This window comes from Podarcis muralis, chromosome 2, assembly GCF_964188315.1.
Source record: "Podarcis muralis chromosome 2, rPodMur119.hap1.1, whole genome shotgun sequence".
In the NCBI taxonomy this organism is placed as follows: Eukaryota; Metazoa; Chordata; class Lepidosauria; order Squamata; family Lacertidae; genus Podarcis; species Podarcis muralis.
The window spans coordinates 118,025,657-118,045,841 of record NC_135656.1 but is presented as its reverse complement, the minus strand read 5'-3'; the positions used below and the strand labels follow the sequence as shown (position 1 = coordinate 118,045,841).

The 20,185-nt window shown below is 49.2% G+C and overlaps 1 protein-coding gene across 3 annotated transcripts; it reads left to right on the top strand.

The window, feature by feature from the left end:
• The first annotated feature begins 15 nt into the window (after positions 1-15).
• On the top strand, positions 16-17,008 carry LOC114592224 (nuclear pore glycoprotein p62-like). 3 transcript variants are annotated; one of them, XM_077925246.1, is made up of 13 exons: positions 16-217; positions 1,680-1,979; positions 3,915-4,309; positions 4,560-4,664; positions 6,531-6,659; positions 6,916-7,041; positions 8,842-8,944; positions 9,890-10,034; positions 11,351-11,400; positions 12,583-12,717; positions 13,232-13,343; positions 15,193-15,259; positions 16,808-17,008. In XM_077925246.1, exons 2-13 carry the CDS (start codon positions 1,696-1,698, stop codon positions 16,897-16,899), a joined length of 1,743 nt encoding a protein of 580 aa, XP_077781372.1. In that variant the 5' UTR covers positions 16-217; positions 1,680-1,695; the 3' UTR covers positions 16,900-17,008. The 3 variants fall into 3 exon arrangements, with proteins under 3 accessions (XP_077781372.1, XP_077781370.1, XP_077781371.1); XM_077925244.1 differs by having other exon boundaries at positions 17-217; positions 6,528-6,659; XM_077925245.1 differs by having other exon boundaries at positions 61-84; positions 6,528-6,659.
• Positions 17,009-20,185: the final 3,177 nt, after the last annotated feature.

Genomic DNA, 20,185 nt, shown 5'->3' with positions numbered 1-20,185 from the left:
GGCGCTGACATCCGTGCCGTCATAAGGGCGCGCGGCCGAGGAGCGTAACTGCCGCGCAGCGGAGGAGGAGACGCCGCCAGAGAGGTGAGGCGAGGAGGGAAGGGGAGATTGACAGTTGCTCTTCCCCGGCCCCGCAAGACCCTCTCGCGGACGCAGGATACTGACGTTAGCGCTGAGAGCAGCAGCACGAGGAGGAGGAGCAGGGTTAGAAGCTCAGGTATGGAGTCGAAGTCAATCCGCTCCTTGTGGCGAGATCTGGCATGAGGCGCCCACGGGGGACGGTTCCCTTTGGTCGCTGGAGCCCTTAACTTGAGGGGCTGGAAGTAGTGGGTGGGGAGCGTTAGAAATGATGATGATGATACTAATAATAATAATAATTTGTTACAGTGTTATTTTACAGTGTTTTAATGTTGTATTTTAATCTTGTTTTTAAATTGTATTCATTCAGCTTGTTTTTATTATTGCTTGTTAGCCGCCCTGAGCCCAGCCTTGGCTGGGAAGGGCGGGGTATAAATAAAAATTATTGTTGTTGTTGTTGTTACCTCGGGTTACAGACGCTTCAGGTTACAGACTCTGCTAACCCAGAAATAGTACACCAGGTTAAGAACTTTGCTTCAGGATGAGAACAGAAATTGTGCGGCGGCAGCGGGAGGCCCCATTAGCTAAAGTGGTGCTTCAGGTTAAGAACAGTTTCAGGTTAAGAACGGACCTCTGGAACGAATTAAGTACTTAACCTGAGGTACCACTGTATTTTTACCCCACCCCTCTGGCTGGGTTTCCACAGCCACTCTGGGCGGCTTTCAACAGAACATTGAAAACAGAATAAAACTTCGGACATTAAAAAGAGGGAATGATGATGATGATTTATTATGTCTTCCATAAGATTGTCTTCCATAAACCTGGTTTTAACAGTGAGTCCGCAAGTGACTCTGGAGGCTAATTCTGGATCCACACGTCCTTCCACAGTGGGGACATAGGTTTCTGGGTGGGGGTTGATCATAGTGAAGGTTTGCCAAGCGTGCCTTCCTCTTAGCACGTTTCTCCCTTTCGTCCTGAGTTCCAGCGTCTTCAAAGCCCATGACACCTTTGGTAAAGGCTGTTTTCCAATTGGAGCGCTCGCAGGCCAGTGTTTCCCAATTGTTGGTGTTTATACTACATTTTTTTAGATTTGCCTTCAGAGAGTCTTTAAACCTCTTTTGTTGACCACCAGCATTAATCTTACCATCTTGCCCTTCAGATTCATAAGCTAATCGCCAAATAGCACCTTAAACCATTTATGTCTATGCACCTTTTCCACTCCCACTAGAGTGTAGTAGTAGTAGTATCCATTTCTAGATATTTTATATATCTACGCTTTATATTTTAAAGGGGAAATCTCAAAGCGGTTGGCATCACATTGAAACCTCAAATAAAACCATCCAGAATAAAACAAATACAAGCTTTGAGGAAAATATTTCAGTTCCTTCTCTAAGGGGCATTTCGATTCCCCCATATTTACTGTGGGGTTCTTTTGACAACCAAGGTGGCATTTGCAGAGCTTCTGAAACAGTTTGTCTTTGCTTAAACACCCCACCCCTCTTCTGCTCTTGGGTTGCTTCGCCCGCCGAGATCTCCTACCCCCACAGAGCAGCATCAGCACTGGAGCCAACGAGGCAGCTCTTTTTCTCTTTTCCTCGCAGGAGCATAGACATCATCATGAGCCAGTTCAACTTTGGCACACCTGGCACTCCTGGGGGAGGCTTCAGCTTCGGGACTCCGAAAACCGCAGCCAGCACAGCCCCCGCGGGGTTCTCCTTCTCTTCAGCCACCACAGGAGGAGGCTTCAGTTTTGGGACAGCTGCTCAAAACCCAGCAAACACCCAGCCTGCAGGCCTGTTCTCTTTCGCTCCCCCAGCGACATCGGCACAGACCTCTGGGTTCAGCTTCGGCACACCTGCCACATCGGCACCAGCTGCAGCTGGAAATGTGTTCACACTGGGGTAAGGTTGGCACAGTCCCATGTGGGTGGGAGGCTTGTTGAGCCCTAAGGATCAGACATTTGGCTTCTGAAAACCCGGAACACTTACTTGCGGGTTTTTGGCATTTGAGAACCACAGTACAGTGGTGCCCCGCAAGACGAATGCCTCGCAAGACAGAAAATCTGCTAGACGAAAGGGTTTTCCGTTTGCAATGCGCTTCGCAAGATGAATTTCCCTATGGGCTTGCTTCGCAAGACGAAAATGTCTTGCAAGTCTCGCCACTTTTTATTCTCTTCCCCCCCCCTTTTTCTAAGTCGCTAAGCCATTAATAGCCTTTTAGCAGCTAAGCCTTTAATAACCGCTAAGCCGCTAATAGCGCTAATCCGCTTAGCGCTAATGGGGTTGCTTCGCAAGACGAAAAAACCGCTAGACGAAGAGAATCGCAGAACGGATTCTTTTCATCTTGCGAGGCACCACTGTACCACTGTATTGTACAACCTATAGCTTTAGGTGGGGGAGCTGGTGCCCAGGGTGGTTCCCAGCAATGGCACAAAATGGCACCTTAAACCTAGGTTACAGCCACCACAATAGTGTGTCTAGGCACCATTCCTTCCCATTGAAGGCTTATTATTGATTATTATTATTGATAATAATAATTTAATTTCTATACTGCTTTATATTTTAAAGCAAAAAATCTCAAAGCGGTTGACAGTATATTAACATAAAATAAATCAATGCAGAATAAAACAAATGCAAGCTTCCAGAAAAATATGTCAAATCCTTCTCTAAGGGACATTTGGCTTTCCCCATATTTATTGACCTCCTTAATTTATAGAGCTGCCCCGTAGCAGAAGAACTCCAGGAAACCAGAGTGGTGTAGTGGTTAGTTGGACCAGAACCTGGGAAATCAGGGTTCAAATCCCCACCCATACAGAAAGCCTTGGAGTCATTCACAGCCTCTTAACCTACCTTACCAGGTCATTGTAGGGATTAACTGAGACGGAGGCTGAACCATGTACATTCGTACCTTGGTTGTTGAACACCTTGTGACTCGAATGTTTTGACTCCTGAACTCTGCAAACCCAGAATGGATTGTTCTGGTTTGCGAACATTCTTTGGAACCCGAACATCTGACGCTGCTTCCGCGTCTTGGTTTTCAAACGTTTTTGGAAGTCGAACGGACTTCCGGAACGGATTCTGTTTGAGAACCAAGGTATGACTGTACTCCTTGCAGGAAAAGGTGGGAAATAAATGCAGTGAATAAGTTCTTCTGCTTACTTGCTTCCAAAAGCTGGAGGGGCCAGCCAGATGGAGTTGGTCTCAATTGGACCCACGCCAGTCGCAAAATGCGCCTGGTGCCTGGCTAATTCCTAACGCCGCTTGCCAGTCTCCTTGGGCTGAGCTGGAATGTTAAAAATCCTGTGGTAAATGGGCAAACAACCTACCCTGAGACTTTAAAGGTAAAGGTACCCCTGCCCTTACGGGCCAGTCTTGCCAGACTCGGGGGTTGTGCGCCCATCTCACTCAAGAGGCCGGGGGCCAGCGCTGTCCGGAGACACTTCCGGGTCACGTGGCCAGCGTGACATCGCTGCTCTGGCAAGCCAGAGCCGCACACGGAAACGCCGTTTACCTTCCCGCTTGTAAGCGGTCCCTATTTATCTACTTGCACCCAAGGGTGCTTTCGAACTGCTAGGTTGGCAGGCGCTGGGACCGAACAACGGGAGCGCACCCCGCCGCAGGGATTCGAACCGCCGACCTTTCGATCGGCAAGCCCTAGGCGCTGAGGCTTTTACCCACAGCGCCACCTGCGTCCCTCCCCTGAGACTTTAGTCAGAAATAAAATGAATGAAATGATGCAGAAGTAGCAGCAAAAAAATGGCACAAGAGAACTTGGGGTGCTTTGAATATCTGCCAAAAATCCACCCTGGACTCTTCCGCTCTTTTTTGTTTATTTAGGGGAAATGCCCCCAAGCTGAACTTGAGCAGCACCAACACAACACAATCGGCTGGCATTACGGGGGCGCTTGGGCTCGGCAGCGGCGGACTGGGCACATCCACACCCAGTAGTGCCCCTGCCAGCCAGCCAGTGGCTCCTTCCGGCTTTGTGTTCGGCTCCAACACCGCTACCCAGCCTGCCACAACCGGAGGCTTCAGCTTTGGAGGCGTGGGAGCAACGCAGGCTGCGGCCCCCAGCTTCAGCCTTGGCTCCATAGGGAATACGACGCAGCAAGCAGCACCCGCCTCCACTGGCTTGGCGTTCGGAGTTCCTGCATCCGCGGCCGGCCCTACTACAACCACGGTATCCACAGCGCAGCCAGCTGTGGCGTTTGGCCTTGGGGCGCAGACAACAGGTGAGACGCCTTGCCCCGTGCAAAAGCACTTCTGGCAAGGCAGATTTTCTTTGTAGACAAGTTGCCTTGCAAGCCTTGTGAGGACAGATGCCCTCCATATGCAAAGTTGGGTAACTGTATATAGGTGAAGGGCTGAGTCCCTTTGCGGCGAGGTAATGCAGCTGTGTCCAAAGATGCCATTCTACTCAAGCACAGACCGGAGAAGGAATTTAAGGTGATAGCTGCTTCTCTTCATCATTCTCTGTTCCAGCTCCAGTTTCAGGCTTTGGGCTGCTGACGTCAACACCTGCCAGCTCTGCCTCCACAGGGACACTCGGTCAGGGGCCAGCCTTGTCCTTTGGAGCGAAACTTGGAGGTAGGCGATTGTGCCTTGGGAAGAGGGAAATTGGGCCGTTCTTTCTAAGAAGTGAAGTGAGATAGGGCAGGTCAGTTGTGCTGGTGTCCCTCCTTGCTTTGCTGGCCTTCTAAATTAACTATGAAATACCTTGGCGCAGTTGGGCCTTTCTCCTCACTTTCTGTTTCACCTTCCCCTCCAAATAGAAGAGTGACTAGTGGGGTGCCACAGGGTTCTGTCTTGGGCCCGGTCTTATTCAACATCTTTATCAATGACTTGGATGATGGACTCAGGGGCATCCTGATCAAATTTGCAGATGACACCAAACTGGGAGGGGTGGCTAACACCCCAGAGGACAGGATCACACTTCAAAACGACCTTAACAGATTAGAGAACTGGGCCAAAACAAACAAGATGAACTTTAACAGGGAGAAATGTAAAGTATTGCACTTGGGCAAAAAAAATGAGAGGCACAAATACAAGATGGGGGACACCTGGCTTGCTTGAGAGCAGTACATGTGAAAAGGATCTAGGAATCTTGGTTGACCACAAACTTGACATGAGCCAACAGTGTGACTCAGCAGCTAAAAAAGCCAATGCAATTCTGGGCTGCATCAATAGGAGTATAGCATCTAGATCAAGGGAAGTAATAGTGCCACTGTATTCTGCTCTGGTCAGACCTCACCTGGAGTACTGTGTCCAGTTCTGGGCACCACAGTTCAAGAAGGACACTGACAAACTGGAATGTGTCCAGAGGAGGGCAACCAAAATGGTCAAAGGCCTGGAAACGATGCCTTATGAGGAACGGCTAAGGGAGCTGGACATGTTTAGCCTGGAGAAGAGGAGGTTAAGGGGTGATATGATAGCCATGTTCAAATATATAAAAGGATGTCATATAGAGGAGGGAGAAAGGTTGTTTTCTGCTGCTCCAGAGAAGCGGACACGGAGCAATGGATCCAAACTACAAGAAAGAAGATTCCACCTAAACATTAGGAAGAACTTCCTGACAGTAAGAGCTGTTCGACAGTGGAATTTGCTGCCAAGGAGTGTGGTGGAGTCTCCTTCTTTGGAGGTCTTTAAGCAGAGGCTTGACAACCATATGTCAGGAGTGCTCTGATGGTGTTTCCTGCTTGGCAGGGGGTTGGACTCGATGGCCCTTGTGGTCTATTCCAACTCTATGATTCTATGAAATCCTGCCTGTTCCCTTTTGTTGCTTACACACACACGCCTCCGGCCAAGCTGATCTGCCAAAGCCACCTTTTGGTTCTCCCCCCCCCCCCCAATGTTCTGCTCTTGAACACGCTCTGCCCACCAAGCTGCTACTGCTGCTGCTGTCGTCTCATCACTGCCACTTCTTTTTCTTCAGTTGCTGTTTAACTTCTCCTCCCGCATCTCCACAGCTCCTTCACCAAGTTTTGCCATAGCCTTGTGCCTTTGCATGGTGTGTCTGGGAGTAGATGGTTCTCCTCTTTGTACAGCACCTAGCACACAGGGACTGACATAGCAGCAGCAGCAGTGGTGGCGGCAGCTGCTTCCCCTACTTGGCCATAATAGGGGGGCAGGGGCTGTGGGAACTTCCAGTTGCCTTTGGCTTCTTGGAAAACTGCTCCACCACCAGGCCGGAGATGTCAAGAGACTCTGGGTCTTCCTTGGCCTTGTGGATGGGTTCATAGAATCATAGAGCTGCAGAGCTAAAGGCAACCCTGAGGGTTATCAAGTCCAGCCCCTTGCAATGCAGGGATCTTTTGCCCAATGCGGGGCTCGAACCCACAACCCTGAAATTAAGAGTCTCATGCTCTTACCAGCTAAGTATCTTCCGTGAGGAAAGTGTGTTCTCCTCCTCCTGGTTGTAACTGAACCCCAGAATGTGTCTCTTCTCTGAAGCAGGTACAGCGGCAACTTCCACGGCGCCTTCTACCACAGCTGTGAACTCCATCCTGGGGATGTCCGGGCCGACGTTGTTTGCGTCCATTGCAAGCTCTTCCGCACCAGCCTCGTCTGCTACTGGCCTCTCACGTAAGCGACTGGGGCCCTGCCTCCCTTCTTGATGGGGAAGTGGAAAGAGTGGGGCTTGGGCAGCCTTGCCTCTGCCTGCCAACGGTGCAAAACAGACCACTTCTCTCTCCCCCTCAGTCCAGGATATTTTGTACTTCACCAGGTTTTGCCTAAAGGTCTGTTGCACCAAACCACTTAACTGCCGGGGCTGTTCTTTTGAGCAAGAGGCAGCCTTGCCAAGCCCCACTCAGGAGCTCTTGTTTTCTTCCTTCTGTAGTTGGCGTCACCTCAACGGGGACGGCGCCTGCTGGGACTTTAGGGTTTGGCGCAAAAGCCCCTGGGACGACAGCAACAGCACCCACGGCCACGGCGACTGCAGTGGGAGGAGCTCCCGCAGCAACCAGTAAGGCTCAGAAGAGAAAATAGGAGGGAGGGAGGGAAGGCAAGGATACACACAACTGCCACTGACTTTTTTGTCTTCGGGTAGAATATCATAGAGTTGGGAGGGACGATCTGGGTCATCTAGTCCAACCCCTTGCAATTCAGGAATCTTTTGCCCAATGTGAGGCTCGAACCCGTGACCCAGAGATTGAGAGTCTCCTGCTCTACCGACTGAGCTACCAGGTAGAATGTTGCAGGCACCGTGGACTTCTTGCTTGCTGTCGTTATATTATTTGAAGGGTTCTGCAGCTTTCGCAGTTCGTGAAGCATGTAAAAGCTGTTTACGTTGCTATGATCAGCTTTACGAAGCAGAGCAGTTCAGCATCGAAACAGGGATTTAAAAAAACAAACGTTTTTTAACCCACGCTAGAAACTTGGTGAAATGAAAAGGTCTTTCCTGAAGCTTGGAAGAAGGAGCCAATGGAATCTTTCTAGGCAAGGAGTTGCATGGTTCCAAGGTGCCACATTGGGAAGGGCCCTGCCTTGCATCCCAGTCAGCCGTGCTTCTGGAATGGGTTTTGTGCATAGCAAAGCCGCCAAGGTTGAAAGCTGCGGGTAGGCAGGGTTATGTTGGAGACGGAGCTGGCAACTTCAGATAGACTGGTTCTATACCATTTAGGGCTTTGCTGGTCAAAGCCAGCAGTACCAGGAAACGAGGGAGGATGCTGTATTTGAAGTGTGTGTGATGGATTGTCCACGTAGCAGGCTCCAGAAGTCTGTCTGGCTCGCATCTTTTTGCACTAGTTCCTGCCTGGGCCACTGATGGTTCTGGGGTGCATGCAGCATTGAGTAACATAGCACTGTCTGCATGTGAACTAGAGGGTCAATTGCTCATCTTCCTCCTGCTGCCAAAGCTGGAGACTCTGAAGAAAAGGGATTCCTGGGCAGGGCAAGTGGGTGGTATTTGCACCCCACCCCCAAATTCTCCATGTCAGAAATGCTCCATCTGCTGCTACCTCCTCTTTCGCCATTGCAAAAATGATTGCTAATGAGGTGGGGTGGATATTTTTCTTTTAATTTGTTATTAACTACAGTGGTACCTCGGGATGTGAACGGGATCCGTTCTGGAGCCCCGTTCACATCCTGAATAAAGTGTTTCAGCACTTGCGCATGGTGTCATTTTTACCGTCTGCGCATGCGCAAGCGGCGAAACCCGGAAGTAACACGCTCCGTTACTTCCAGGTCGCCGTGGAGTGCAACCCGAAAATATTTATCCTGAAGCATATTTATCCTGAGGTATGACTGTATTATTTTTGTGTTGCAAAGCAAACAGATGAACAGGGCATGGTACATCTATCATCAATTCACAGAGTCTTTTTCACAGTTAGTGAGAGACACTTGTCGTAGAGATCGTTTGGTTGGGGGGAAAGAGAGACGGGTTGAGAGGGAGAGCAGGGATCTATTGCCTACTGATAGTGTAGGTAGGGGTTTGTGTCTGTATCACATGGGAAGATCCTTTGTTTATATATTTATCTTTATTGATAATGAGAGAGGGGTCCTGAGCTCTGTTGGTTGCATTCAGTGACAAGTGGGCACTATTGAGATCAGCTATAGGAGAGGTGGTGGTTTTTGACTCGGCCACGGAGCATGCTGGGCAGGCAGCCTTGGCAGCCTCCTCTTCCCATCCCTGGCTCTTCCATCGCAGCGGAGGTCAGGCCCAGGAGTCTCCCATCCTGGGACCAGCTCCAAGCAGAGACTCGGTTGCCCTGCATCCTTGTTCACTTCCAGCTGTGGTTTGACCCAGCGTTTGTTTTCTCTGCAGGTATCGCCTCCACCCCAAGTACGGGATTCATGCTGAACCTGAAGCCTCTGTCCACCACTGCTACAGTGGCCTCCACGTCCACTGCAGCCACCACAACAGTCACGTAAGTTCCCTGTGTGTTCCACCCCCATCGTTCAACCCGGACACTGAAGTCCAGCTCTGAGGGTCTTCCAGCGGTTCCCTCCCTGCGAGGTTACAGGGAACCAGGCAGAGGGCCTTCTGGGTAGTGGCACCCTCCCTGTGGAACACCCTCCCTTCAGATGTCGAGGAGATAAAGAACTACACAACTTTAAAAAAAACACACACACAACATTTTTATTGATTTTACAGATACAAAGCACAAATAAACACAAACTGGTAAAGATATATCTGTATAGATTCTCTGAACCTCGGGACTTCCCCCCATTCCCTCCATGGAGTCTCATTTTAAGAATCTGCACCTGCATATTCATAAGTACTCCAATTATTATATCAGACCATATTATCCATAGTATTTTTACACTACAAATGAATCACAATCCAGCTCTTGTTTCCATCAGCTTACAGTGGTCTCCTAAATAGCTTATAAAAAATTCCCTTTCTTTTGTAAAGTTTTTGTCCTCCTGGTTTCTGAGTTTTCCAGTCAGCTTTGCCATCTCGGCATAGTTCATCAGCTTGATTTGTCATTCCTCTCTGGTAGGGACTTTATCTTTAACTCAGAGTTGGAAGGAAATACACAAATTTTAGAAGGCATTGAAAGGCAGCCCTGTATCAGGAAGTTTATAATGTTTGATGTTTTATTAATCTTTTATGTGTGCTGGAAGCTGCCCGGAATGGGTGGGGAAACCCAGACAGATGCGTAGAGTATAAATGTTGTTGTTGCTGCTGCTGCTGATTGCCATATGCTAGGCAAGCCATGGGTTTGGGGGTGTAGAATGGAGTCCCCCCACGGAGGCAAGGAACTGCAGTTTGCTGGATGCAGGTCTCCCCCCTTGAGCCCAGTGTAGGGGTGGAGCCGTGGGCTGGCTCAGCTCTTTCGCCACCCAGCACACTCCTCCTGTCTTCGCAGGGCTCCCCCGTCGATGACCTACGCCCAGCTGGAGAGCCTGGTTAACAAGTGGAGCTTGGAGCTGGAGGACCAGGAGAAGCACTTCCTGCAGCAGGCCACCCAGGTCAACGCCTGGGACAGGAAACTGATCGAAAACGGGGAGAAGGTAGGGACCCATTCTGCCAGCAAGATTCTTTTTAGGGAGCTGTGGTGCCTAGGTGGTAGGGGGAGCCAAGGTATTGCCTCCTGTGCCCATGCAGGGGCTGGCTGTAACTAAGCTTCCTCTTTCCATACAATTTTAACTTTAAGAGTACAGTGGTACCTTGGTTCGTGAACAGCTTGGCTCCTGAACAAATTGGCTCCCAAACGCCGCAAACCCAGAAGTGAGTGTTCCGGTTTTCAAATGTTTTTCGGAAGCTGAATGTCCAACACGGCTTCCGTGGCTTTTGCCTGAGTGCAGGAAGCTCCTGCAGCCAATCGGAAGCCGTGCCTTGGTTTTTGAATGCTTTCGTGAGTTGAAACTTATGGATTAAGTTCGAGAACCACGTACCACTGTATAGCAAAAAAATAAATAAATTGCAGCTTCTGTATATTTATGTATTTTATAAAAATGATACACTGCCCGATTTTTTGGGGGGAGCCACTCAAAGTGGTTTACAAATAAAGAATAGAACAGTAACATTATTAATATTATTTATTTATTTCAGTTTAAATGCCACCCTTCATCGAAAGGTCACAGGGCAACATTAAAAACACATTACAGATCATCAGTGATTGAAACATAGTAAAGAGCATACTTCTGAGTGAAAACAAGTATTTGAAACACTGAAATAGCCATTAAAACAGATCAAAACACTTGTCAGCATTCTGCAGGCTTCAGTGGGCCTACCTAAGTGAAACTGTTTTTTAGCAAGGGCCGAAAACTACAGCGAAGGGGGTGTCCCTGGTGTCAGGGTACAGGGTGTTCCAAAAGGTGGGTGCTGCCACATGGGAAAACGGAATGTTCTGTGGCACTTACAATGGTGCCAGTTCTGCCAAGGGAAGCGGTTGAGTGGACACATGGAGGGCAAGTTGATCTCGTAGGTAAACTGGTCCCAAGTTGTTCAGCGTTCCTATCAGTGAACAGTGCTAGTTAATAGTGGTAATGTTCGTTTATAAACTCTGAACTTGGCCTGGTAGCAGATCAGCAACCAGAGCAGACCTCTGACCCCAGGTGTTATATTCTGCCAAGGCCTCGTTCCTGTCAGCAATCGCGCTGCAGCATCCTTCACTAACCGCAGCTTCCGCATCCATCGTGAAGGAAACACCACAGAGAGCGCGTTGCACTAACTCCTTTTTGCTCATTGTGTTCTTCAGCCAGTTCTTTTCTAGTGTTCCCGAAGCCCTGGTTTCCCACTGTACCTGGAAAAAGATTGGGGCCAGTATTTTATTGTCACTTATAGATTCCCGTCCCACTTTGTAAACCCTGTCTCTGTCTTACAGATCACGTCTCTGCACCGAGAAGTGGAAAAAGTGAAACTGGATCAGAAAAGGTAGAGAGAAAAGGGGCTGCGTAGCATGTTATTGGTTGGAGGCTGAGTACTGTAAAGGAAGCCTTGAGACGCTTGTGAATGGGAGGGGACATTGCAAGGGGCAAAGGTCTTGGAAGCAGCCCCCCTCAGTCCCACAGTCATAATTAATATGCCACCCATCTGACTGGGTTTCCCCAGCCACTCTGGGCGGCTTCCAAGAAATAATTACAAAACCACAGTAAACCAACACATAGAATAGAATCATAGAATCATAGAGTTGGAAGAGACCACAAGGGCCATCGAGTCCAACCCCCTGCCAAGCAGGAAACACCATCAGAGCACTCCTGACATATGGTTGTCAAGCCTCTGCTTAAAGACCTCCAAAGAAGGAGACTCCACCACACTCCTTGGCAGCAAATTCCACTGTCGAACAGCTCTTACATGTTAAGAACTTGCCTTCAGATGTCTTCTAAAAGTCAGGTAGTTGTTTCCTTGACATCTGATGAGAGGGCATTCCACAGGGTGGGCACGACTACTGAGAAGGCCCGCTGCCTGGTTCCCTGTAACTTTGCTTCTCGCGATGAAGGAGCTGCAGAAGGCGGTTCATGTGCCAAGAAAGGAGATTCCAGCTCAACATCAGGAAGAACTTTCTGACAGTGAGAGCTGTTCAGCAGTGGAACGGACTCCCTCGGGAGGTGGATGGCCATCTGTCACGGATGCTTGGGTTGAGATTCCTGCATTGCGGGGGGTTGGTCTGGATGACCCTCAGGGTCCCTTCCAACTCTACAGTTCTATAATACTGATTTAGATGGTGAACCTGTCTTGGGCAGGGAGCCATTCCTCAGCAGCGCTTCCTCTCCTCACCTCCTTTCAGCGCCACCTAATAGCGATGTCGGCATCTTCCTAGTTTTCTGTAGTACAGGGGTGGGGCGCAGGATCTAGCCTATGTGCCAGATCCTGACCTCCCTCCTCCCACCTATCAAATCACATTACAATTATTCCAGGTGACCCAAAATAACCATTTTTCCCCTGTGTGTGCCAGTACCTGAAGAGGAGGCCCTTTTGGCGTCCGCAGGTTGACTTCAGGCAAAAGTGCAAATATCTTTTTGGCTAACCTGCCTGAATTCCACCTGAGTTCTTCTCCCAGACAATGCTGCCACATGTTGTCTGCTTATCTATAACCTCCCTTTTTTCCTTCTATAGGTTGGACCAAGAACTAGATTTCATTTTGTCCCAGCAAAAGGAGCTGGAGGACTTGCTGGTGCCCCTGGAAGAGTCCGTAAAGGAACAGAGTGGGACCGTCTACTTACAACACGCAGATGAGGAACGGGAGAAGACGTAAGACGATGCCAGGGATGGCAGTGGTGGAGCCCCGGTTGCGTGGGCTGCGGGTGGTCCCCAGATAGACAAGTTTAAAAATAAAAAGCAAAGGTTTGGAGGTCAGCTGTGGAGATCAGCCTATGTTGAGCCATTCTAAAGGGGGGAAATTTGCTTTCTGGATAATTCTGAGCATGTTGGGCCGGGAGGTGGGTGCTGTCCTGCAATTCCTGCAGAGTCCACTTTTAAGCCAGACCAAGCTGTCTCCTAAAGGTGTTTCTGCTCAGTCCCTAATATTCACAGGTCTAATTGAAAGTATCGAGAAGATTAGAGTCCACTGGGAAACCCAGCAGCTCCCCTGGATCGTCACAGCTTCACACAGTTCCATGGGAGAGGCTTAAGGGTCCCTCATGGCAGCCGAAGAGCCTTTAGGATTCCCCCCCCCCAAAGTGTTTGGCCTTGGCTTGGCAGGCTCCCTGGGGCGAGAGAAGGAAGGAGATCGATACCTGTGACGACGTGTTTTCCTGTGCTGCAGGTACAAACTGGCAGAGAACATTGATGCCCAGCTGAAGCGCATGGCCCAAGATCTGAAAGATATTATTGAGCACCTGAACACCTCTGGAGGCCCTGCTGACACCAGTGACCCGGTGAGTACAGACTGGACGAGATGCATGGGAGGAGGAGAGAAGAGGGCCAAGAGCCGCTCCAAGGATGCTCCTTCCTGGTTTATGAGGACCGCTCTGTCCTGCTCTTCCCCCTCCAGGCAGCGGTCTGCCGCTGTGGCCTTGTTCAGCAATGCTTTTCAGCACAGTCAGGCTTCAGGAGCAGGAAACCCCGTTCTTCAAGGCTGGCCTGCTTTGCGTTCACCTGACTCATAGAATTGTAGACTTGGAAGGGACCCTGATCTACAAGTACCTCAACTGAAGCATCCCAGGAAGGAAAGTTCACCACCTTCCATCCCACAGTCAAAACAGCTATCACAATCCGAAAATTATTCCTGATGTTGAATTGGAATCTCCTATAAAGGACGCGGGTGGCGCTGTGGGTAAAACCTCAGTGCCTAGTACTTGCCGATCGCATGGTCAGCGGTTCGAATCCCCGCAGCGGGGTGCACTCCCGTTGCTCGGTCCCAGCGCCTGCCAACCTTGCAGTTCGAAAGCACCCCCGGGTAAATAGATAAATAGGGACCGCTTACTGGCGGGAAGGTAAACGGCGTTTCCGTGTGCTGCGCTGGTGCTGGCTCGCCAGAGCAGCTTCGTCACGCTGGCCACGTGACCCGGAAGTGTCTGTGGACAGTGCTGGCTCCTGGCCTCTAGAGTGAGATGAGCGCACAACCCTAGAGTCTGGCAAGACTGGCCCGTACGGGCAGGGGTACCTTTACCTTTTATTGCAACTTGAAGCCATTGTTTCAGGTCTTACCCACTGGAGAAAACAAGCTTGCTCCATCTTCCGTGTGACAGCCCTTGAGATATTTGAAGATGGCTCTCCTATCTCCTCTCAGTCTCCTCTTTTCCAGGCTAGACATACCCAGCTCCTTCAACCGTTGCTCATAAGGCTTAGTTTCCAGACCCTTGACCATCTTGGTTGCCCTCCTCTGCACACCTTCCAGCTTGTCAATGTCCTTCATAAATTGTGGTGCCCAGAACTGGACACAGTATTCCAGGTGTGGTCTGACCAAGGCAGAATAGAGCGGGACTATGGCTCCCCTTGATCTGGACACCAGACTTCTGTTGATGCAGCCTAGAATACAATTACCATAGCTTGTTTTGTTTTGTTTTGGCTGCTGCTGCTGCTGCATCACATTTTCAGACCACACCTAAGAGCTGTTCAACAGTGCAACAATTCTTTCGGGAGGTTGTGGACTCTCCTTCCTTGGAGATTTTTAAACAAGTTGGATGCCCATCTGTCACGGATGCTCTAGGTCAGATTCCTGCATTCCAGGGGGTTAGAATAGATGACCCTCGGGGTCCCTCCCAATTCTATGATTTCAAGGAAGGAGTCATATCTGCCTTGAGCAGATCGCACCACCAGCCTTGATGTGCCTCAGCAAGACGGGGGGGGGGGGGGGGAGGCGGGTTAGTACCCTTGGACACCAAGACATCATCTGTGTGAATTTGCCTTCCTCTTCCACCCACATTTGTGCCTCGCAGGACCAGCACAGCCATCTCTGCAGGCCCAGGCAGGGCTCTGTGCTCTCCCACTGACAGCTGGGCCACTCAGAGCAGGAAAGGGACTGCTGCCAACCTGCCATCTTGGGGCCAGAGTACATTGCTACCTGCCTGGGCTGGGCAAAGGCCTCCTTTTTAAATCATGGCAGTTCGGTTTCCCTTCCGATGGTGCCGTTCCTGGCTCAGCTTTCCCTGCAGAACATTAACATCCTTCAGTCTTGAAAAAGGACTGCCGGTGTGAGTGCTGATCTCGTGGTCTTTGCAAGGGCTTCGAGAGATCCAGACCGGGGTCGGGCAACTACTCATGACATTCTCTAATCTCTTCCAGCTTCAGCAGATCTGCAAGATTCTGAATGCGCACATGGACTCCCTCCAGTGGATTGATCAGAATTCAGGTATTTGGCACTTCTCCTTTCTAGGGAGTTGTAGGGTCCTTCCTTCAGTTTTAAGATGAGCTGCTTTGAGGCAGGTTGACTAGGGAGAGAATAATAATAATAATAATAATAATAATAATAATAATAATAATAATAATTTATATCCCACCCTCCCCAGCCGAAGCCGGTCTCAGAGCGGCTAACGACAGTAAAAGTAACACAGTTTACATAAAATCACAATCTATTACAGTGGTGCCCCGCAAGACAAATCCCTTGCAAGACAAAAAAACCCGCTAGATGAAAGGGTTTTCCGTTTTTGAGCTGCTTTACAAGATGAATTTCCCTATGGGCTTGCTTCGCAAGACGAAAACGTCTTGCGAGTCTTGTGATTTTTTTCACTCCCCCCCCCCCTTTTTCTAAGCCGCTAAGCCTTTAATAGCCGCTAAACCGCTAATAGCGCTAATCTGCTAAGCCGCTAATAGGGTTGCTTCACAAGACGAAAAAACCGCTAGACGAAGAGACTCGCGGAACGGATTATTTTCGTCTTGCGAGGCACCACTGTAATTGAAATACATTCTAAAATCAATTCATAATCAAATTAATGGCAACCATTGGGCTAAAGTGAAGCATCAAGGTAGGAAAGGAGCAATCCTTGTCCTAGAGTCATAGAGTTCAAAGAGACCCTGAGGATCATCTAGTGGAGCCCCCTGCAAGACAGGGAAATAGGCAGCTGTCCCATACGGGGATTAACCCCTGCCACCTTGATGTTATTAGCACTGTGCTCGAACCTTCTGAGCTGTCTGCTTGGCACATGTTGAGATCCTCTGCAGCAAACATGGCAACCGCTGGGGGGGAAATCGCAGCCTCATATTTGGGGGGGGGGGGAAGGATCCATTTTGTGGGTCTCCAGACTGCGAAATCCATCTCCTGCTCAGGTTTTCCTAGCTGCCTGTTGGATGTTGTGTTGTTTATTTGTTTAATTTGCATCCCGCCCTTCATCCAAAGATCACAGGGCGGGCCACTGCGTAAAAACACAAAAAGGAAAACACAAAACGCACAATGCAAACCAAAGCAAGTCAAACCAATAGCCCCCTTCCCACAAGGCAGGGAAGGAGGGTCAGCACAACAAGGACAGCCCCAGGAGTATAGGTCCATCTAGTTTAGTGTCGTCGACACTGACTGGCAGCAGCGGTTCTCCAGGATTTCAGGAAGCGGTCCCTCCCAGCCCCAAGTGGAGACGCTGCAGTTGGGGGCTGAACCCCAAGACGGGTGCTCTGCACGCGTGAGCCTAGCCCACTGCAGCTCCAGCCCAGTGAATTTGCTGGTGGGAGAAAATGCAATTTGCCGTGGAGCTGCAGCACGGTGCAGCTTGAGATTCCTAGTCCAGACTGAGCTGGTGGGGGTGGCTGCAGCCCTTTAGAAACACCCCCCCCCCCCTCTCAGCCCCATTGTGCTTCCAGCGAGGGAGGGGGAGGGAGCAAGTGCTGTGCCACAGGCGGGCAGAGTCTACTCTGCCAGGGGTGCACACTGGGATGCTCAGCCCTCTCCTTGTTGTCATTCCACCTTCAGCCCTGCTGCAAAGGAAAGTAGAGGAAGTGACCAAGGTTTGTGAAAGCCGCCGCAAGGAACAGGAGCGCAGCTTCCGGATTACGTTTGACTGACTGCCTCACCGCCGGGGGGGGGGGGCAGGGGGAATACACGCACGATGCCCAAATGTTTTGTTACTAGTTGAGTTTTGTGTTTGACAATAAAGGCCTTTTCTGTGCAGAACTGTGTGGCCAGAGGAGTTATTGGGTGTAGGGTTTCCTCTTCTGCTCCCAGGTGTGGATTGAGCATTGATTGTGCTCATCTCATGGTGGTGGGTTTGAGCCCCACATTGGGCAAAAGGTTCCTGCATTGCAGAGGGTTGGGCTAGATGACCCTCGGGTCCCTTCCAGCTCTACAATTCTAGGATTCTACTTTGCAGTTTCAAGGGGCGGAGCGGATGCTGTTTTAGGCCCTGGAGACTTAGAGCACGGCTGGCTAACCCAGATCTGAAAAGCCAAGGTCCACACTCACCAAATGGTAGAGTTGGGATCCCGATTGTCATCTAGTCCAACCCTTCTCAATGCAGGGATCTTCTGAGCAATGCGGGGCTGGTACCCACAGCCCTGAGATTAAGTCTCGTTCTCTGCCGACTGAGCTATCCCAGCTAGACTCAAACATAAGGTCAATGGGCATGGATGGTGATGATGGTGATTATTGTTATTAGGTAAAGGTAAAGGTACCCTGCCCGTACGGGCCAGTCTTGACAGACTCTAGGGTTGTGTGCCCATCTCACTTAAGAGGCCGGGGCCAGCGCTGTCCGAAGACACTTCTGGGTCACGTGGCCAGCGTGACGAAGCTGCTCTGGCGAGCCAGCACCAGCGCAGCGCACGGAACGCCGTTTACCTTCCCACTATAAAGCGGTACCTATTTATCTACTTGCACCTAAGGGTGCTTTCGAACTGCTAGGTGGGCAGGAGCTGGGACCGAACGACGGGAGCTCACCCTGCCGCGGGGATTCGAACTGCCGAACATGCGATCGGCAAGTCCTAGGCGCTGAGGATTTACCCACAGCGCCACCCGCGTCTCATATATTATTGTTATTACAGTTTATTAAATTTATATACTGACCTTCAAGAGATCTCATGGCCGTTTGCAACATAGAACACTGATTCCTGTATTCCAAGGAGTTAGGCTAAATGACCTGCGTTATCCCTTCCCACTCTGCAAATCTGTGAACAGATAATAATAAAAACGACACACACACAATCATTGCTTTAATAGGCTGTAGTTCATGGGTAGGCAAACTAAGGCCCGGGGGCTGGATCTGGCCCAATCGCCTTCTAAATCCGGCCTATGGACGGTCCAGGAATCTGCTTGTTTTTACATGAGTAGAATGTGTCCTTTTATTTAAAATGCATCTCTGGGGTATTTGTGGGGCATAGGAATTCATTCAGGGGTTTTTTTCAAAATATTGTCCGGCCCCCCACATGGTCTGAGGGACAGTGGACCGGCCCCCTGCTGAAAAAGTTTGCTGACCCCTGCTGTATACTGAGCAATTCTCCAAAGGCCTGGGAGAAGAGGGACGTTTTCGCCTAGTGCTGAAAGATATGCAATGGAGGCAAAGCCCCATTGAGGAGAGTGTTCCGCAAATTGGGAGCCACCACAGGGAAGGCCCCTTCTTGTGATTCAGGGATGGCAGGATCCAGCTCAGTTCGTATGGGGAGAGGCGGTCCCATAACAGTTGGAGCTTCATGGCCCCCACAACGCAGGTCCGTCCCTGCCCCCATCCCAATGCGAAACCCTCTCATGCCTGCTGGCCGGAGCTGCAGCTTTTGGGAATGGAGGGTGCCCCAATGGGACAGGATGGGGGGCTGCAGTGTGCTTCATCTGCAAGGCCCAGCAGTGCAGAGTCAGGTCCTGTCACCAGGAGCGTGTATGTTGTTGTTGTTTAGTCGTTTAGTCGTGTCCGACTCTTCATGACCCCCTGGACCAGAGCACGCCAGGCACCTCTCTCCTCCACTACCTCCCGCAGTTTGGTCAAACTCATGCTGGTAACCTCGAAAACACTATCCAACCATCTGTCGCCCCCTTCTCCTTGTGCCTTCCATCTTTCCCAGCATCAGTGTCTTCTCTTCTCATGAGGTGGCCAAAGTACTGGAGCCTCAGCTTCACGATCTGTCCTTCCAGTGAGCACTCAGGGCTGATTTCCTTAAGAATGGATGCGTTTGATCTTCTTGCAGTCCATGGGACTCTCAAGAGTCTTCTCCAGCACCATAATTCAAAAGCATCAATTCTTCGGCGATCAGCCTTCTTTATGGTCCAGCTCTCACTTCCATACATCACTACTGGGAAAACCATGGCTTTAACTATACAGACTTTTTTGGCAAGGTGACATCTGTACTTCTCAAGATGCTGTCTAGGCCTGTCATTGCCCTTCTCCCAAGAAGCGTGTATAGGGGTTGCCAACTTCAAAAATAAAAATAAAAATGGGAGGGGATGTATGACTCGCCTCACAGAGAATCATAGAACTGGAGAGAGACCTGTTGGAATGTAACATGAAAGTGCTGCCTAAAATATTATTGGAATGGGAGACAAAGGATGAGTAAGTAAAATCCTCAGTGATACATTAGGCAATAGATATTGGTCATAATATAGACATGAAACCATGGGAACGATTGTGGAATATGGATATAAAATTGACAGCATGCTATGGTTTAAGAGAAAATTATATTAAAATGTTATATCGATGGTATCTAACACTGAGTAAATTGGCAAAAATGTATAAATCTAAATCAAATAAGTGTTGGAAATGTAAAAAGAAAGGTTATTTTTATCATATGTGGTAGTCTTGTAATAAGGCTTATGGGAAATTATTTATACTGTAATGAAAAGGATTTTTAAAATGTTTGTGAAAAAGACACCAGAAGCTTTTCTTTTGGGAATTATAGGGACAGAACTACCTAAGCTGTATAGAAACTTATTCATGTATGCTACTACAGTGGCAAGAATGTTACCTGCCCCAAAATGGAAAGAAGCAGAAGTACCAGCAAAGGAAGAATGGATACAAAAACTTACAGAATATGCAGAAATAGCGAAACTTACTGGAAGAATTAAGAAATAAAGATTTTAAAAACTTTAAATAAAAAGAATGGAAATGAATTATTGAATATTTACAGATATGATTGTAAACAGAAGAACATTGACAGGATTATTGTAATAACCTACAATTTTATAAGCGTATATATTTAAGTTAATTTGTTAACTTTGTTTGTGTTAAATATGTATTCTGTAGTTGACCTTTGTAGTATTTTTTTTTTGAAATCTTTAAGATAATATTTTAGTTTTCCGTTAATTATGTTGCTTTGTTTTATTGATGTTTTAATATTCTGTAAACCGCTTTGAGATTTTTCTTAAAAATAT

Coding starts and splice junctions, on each gene's coding strand:
- LOC114592224 (XM_077925244.1), top strand. CDS start 1,696: ATGAGCCAGTTCAACTTTGGCACACCTGGCACTCCTGGGGGAGGCTTC. Junction 11,401..12,582: donor GTGAAACTGGATCAGAAAAG/GTAGAGAGAAAA, acceptor TTCCTTCTATAG/GTTGGACCAAGAACTAGATT. Junction 15,260..16,807: donor GTGGATTGATCAGAATTCAG/GTATTTGGCACT, acceptor TTCCACCTTCAG/CCCTGCTGCAAAGGAAAGTA.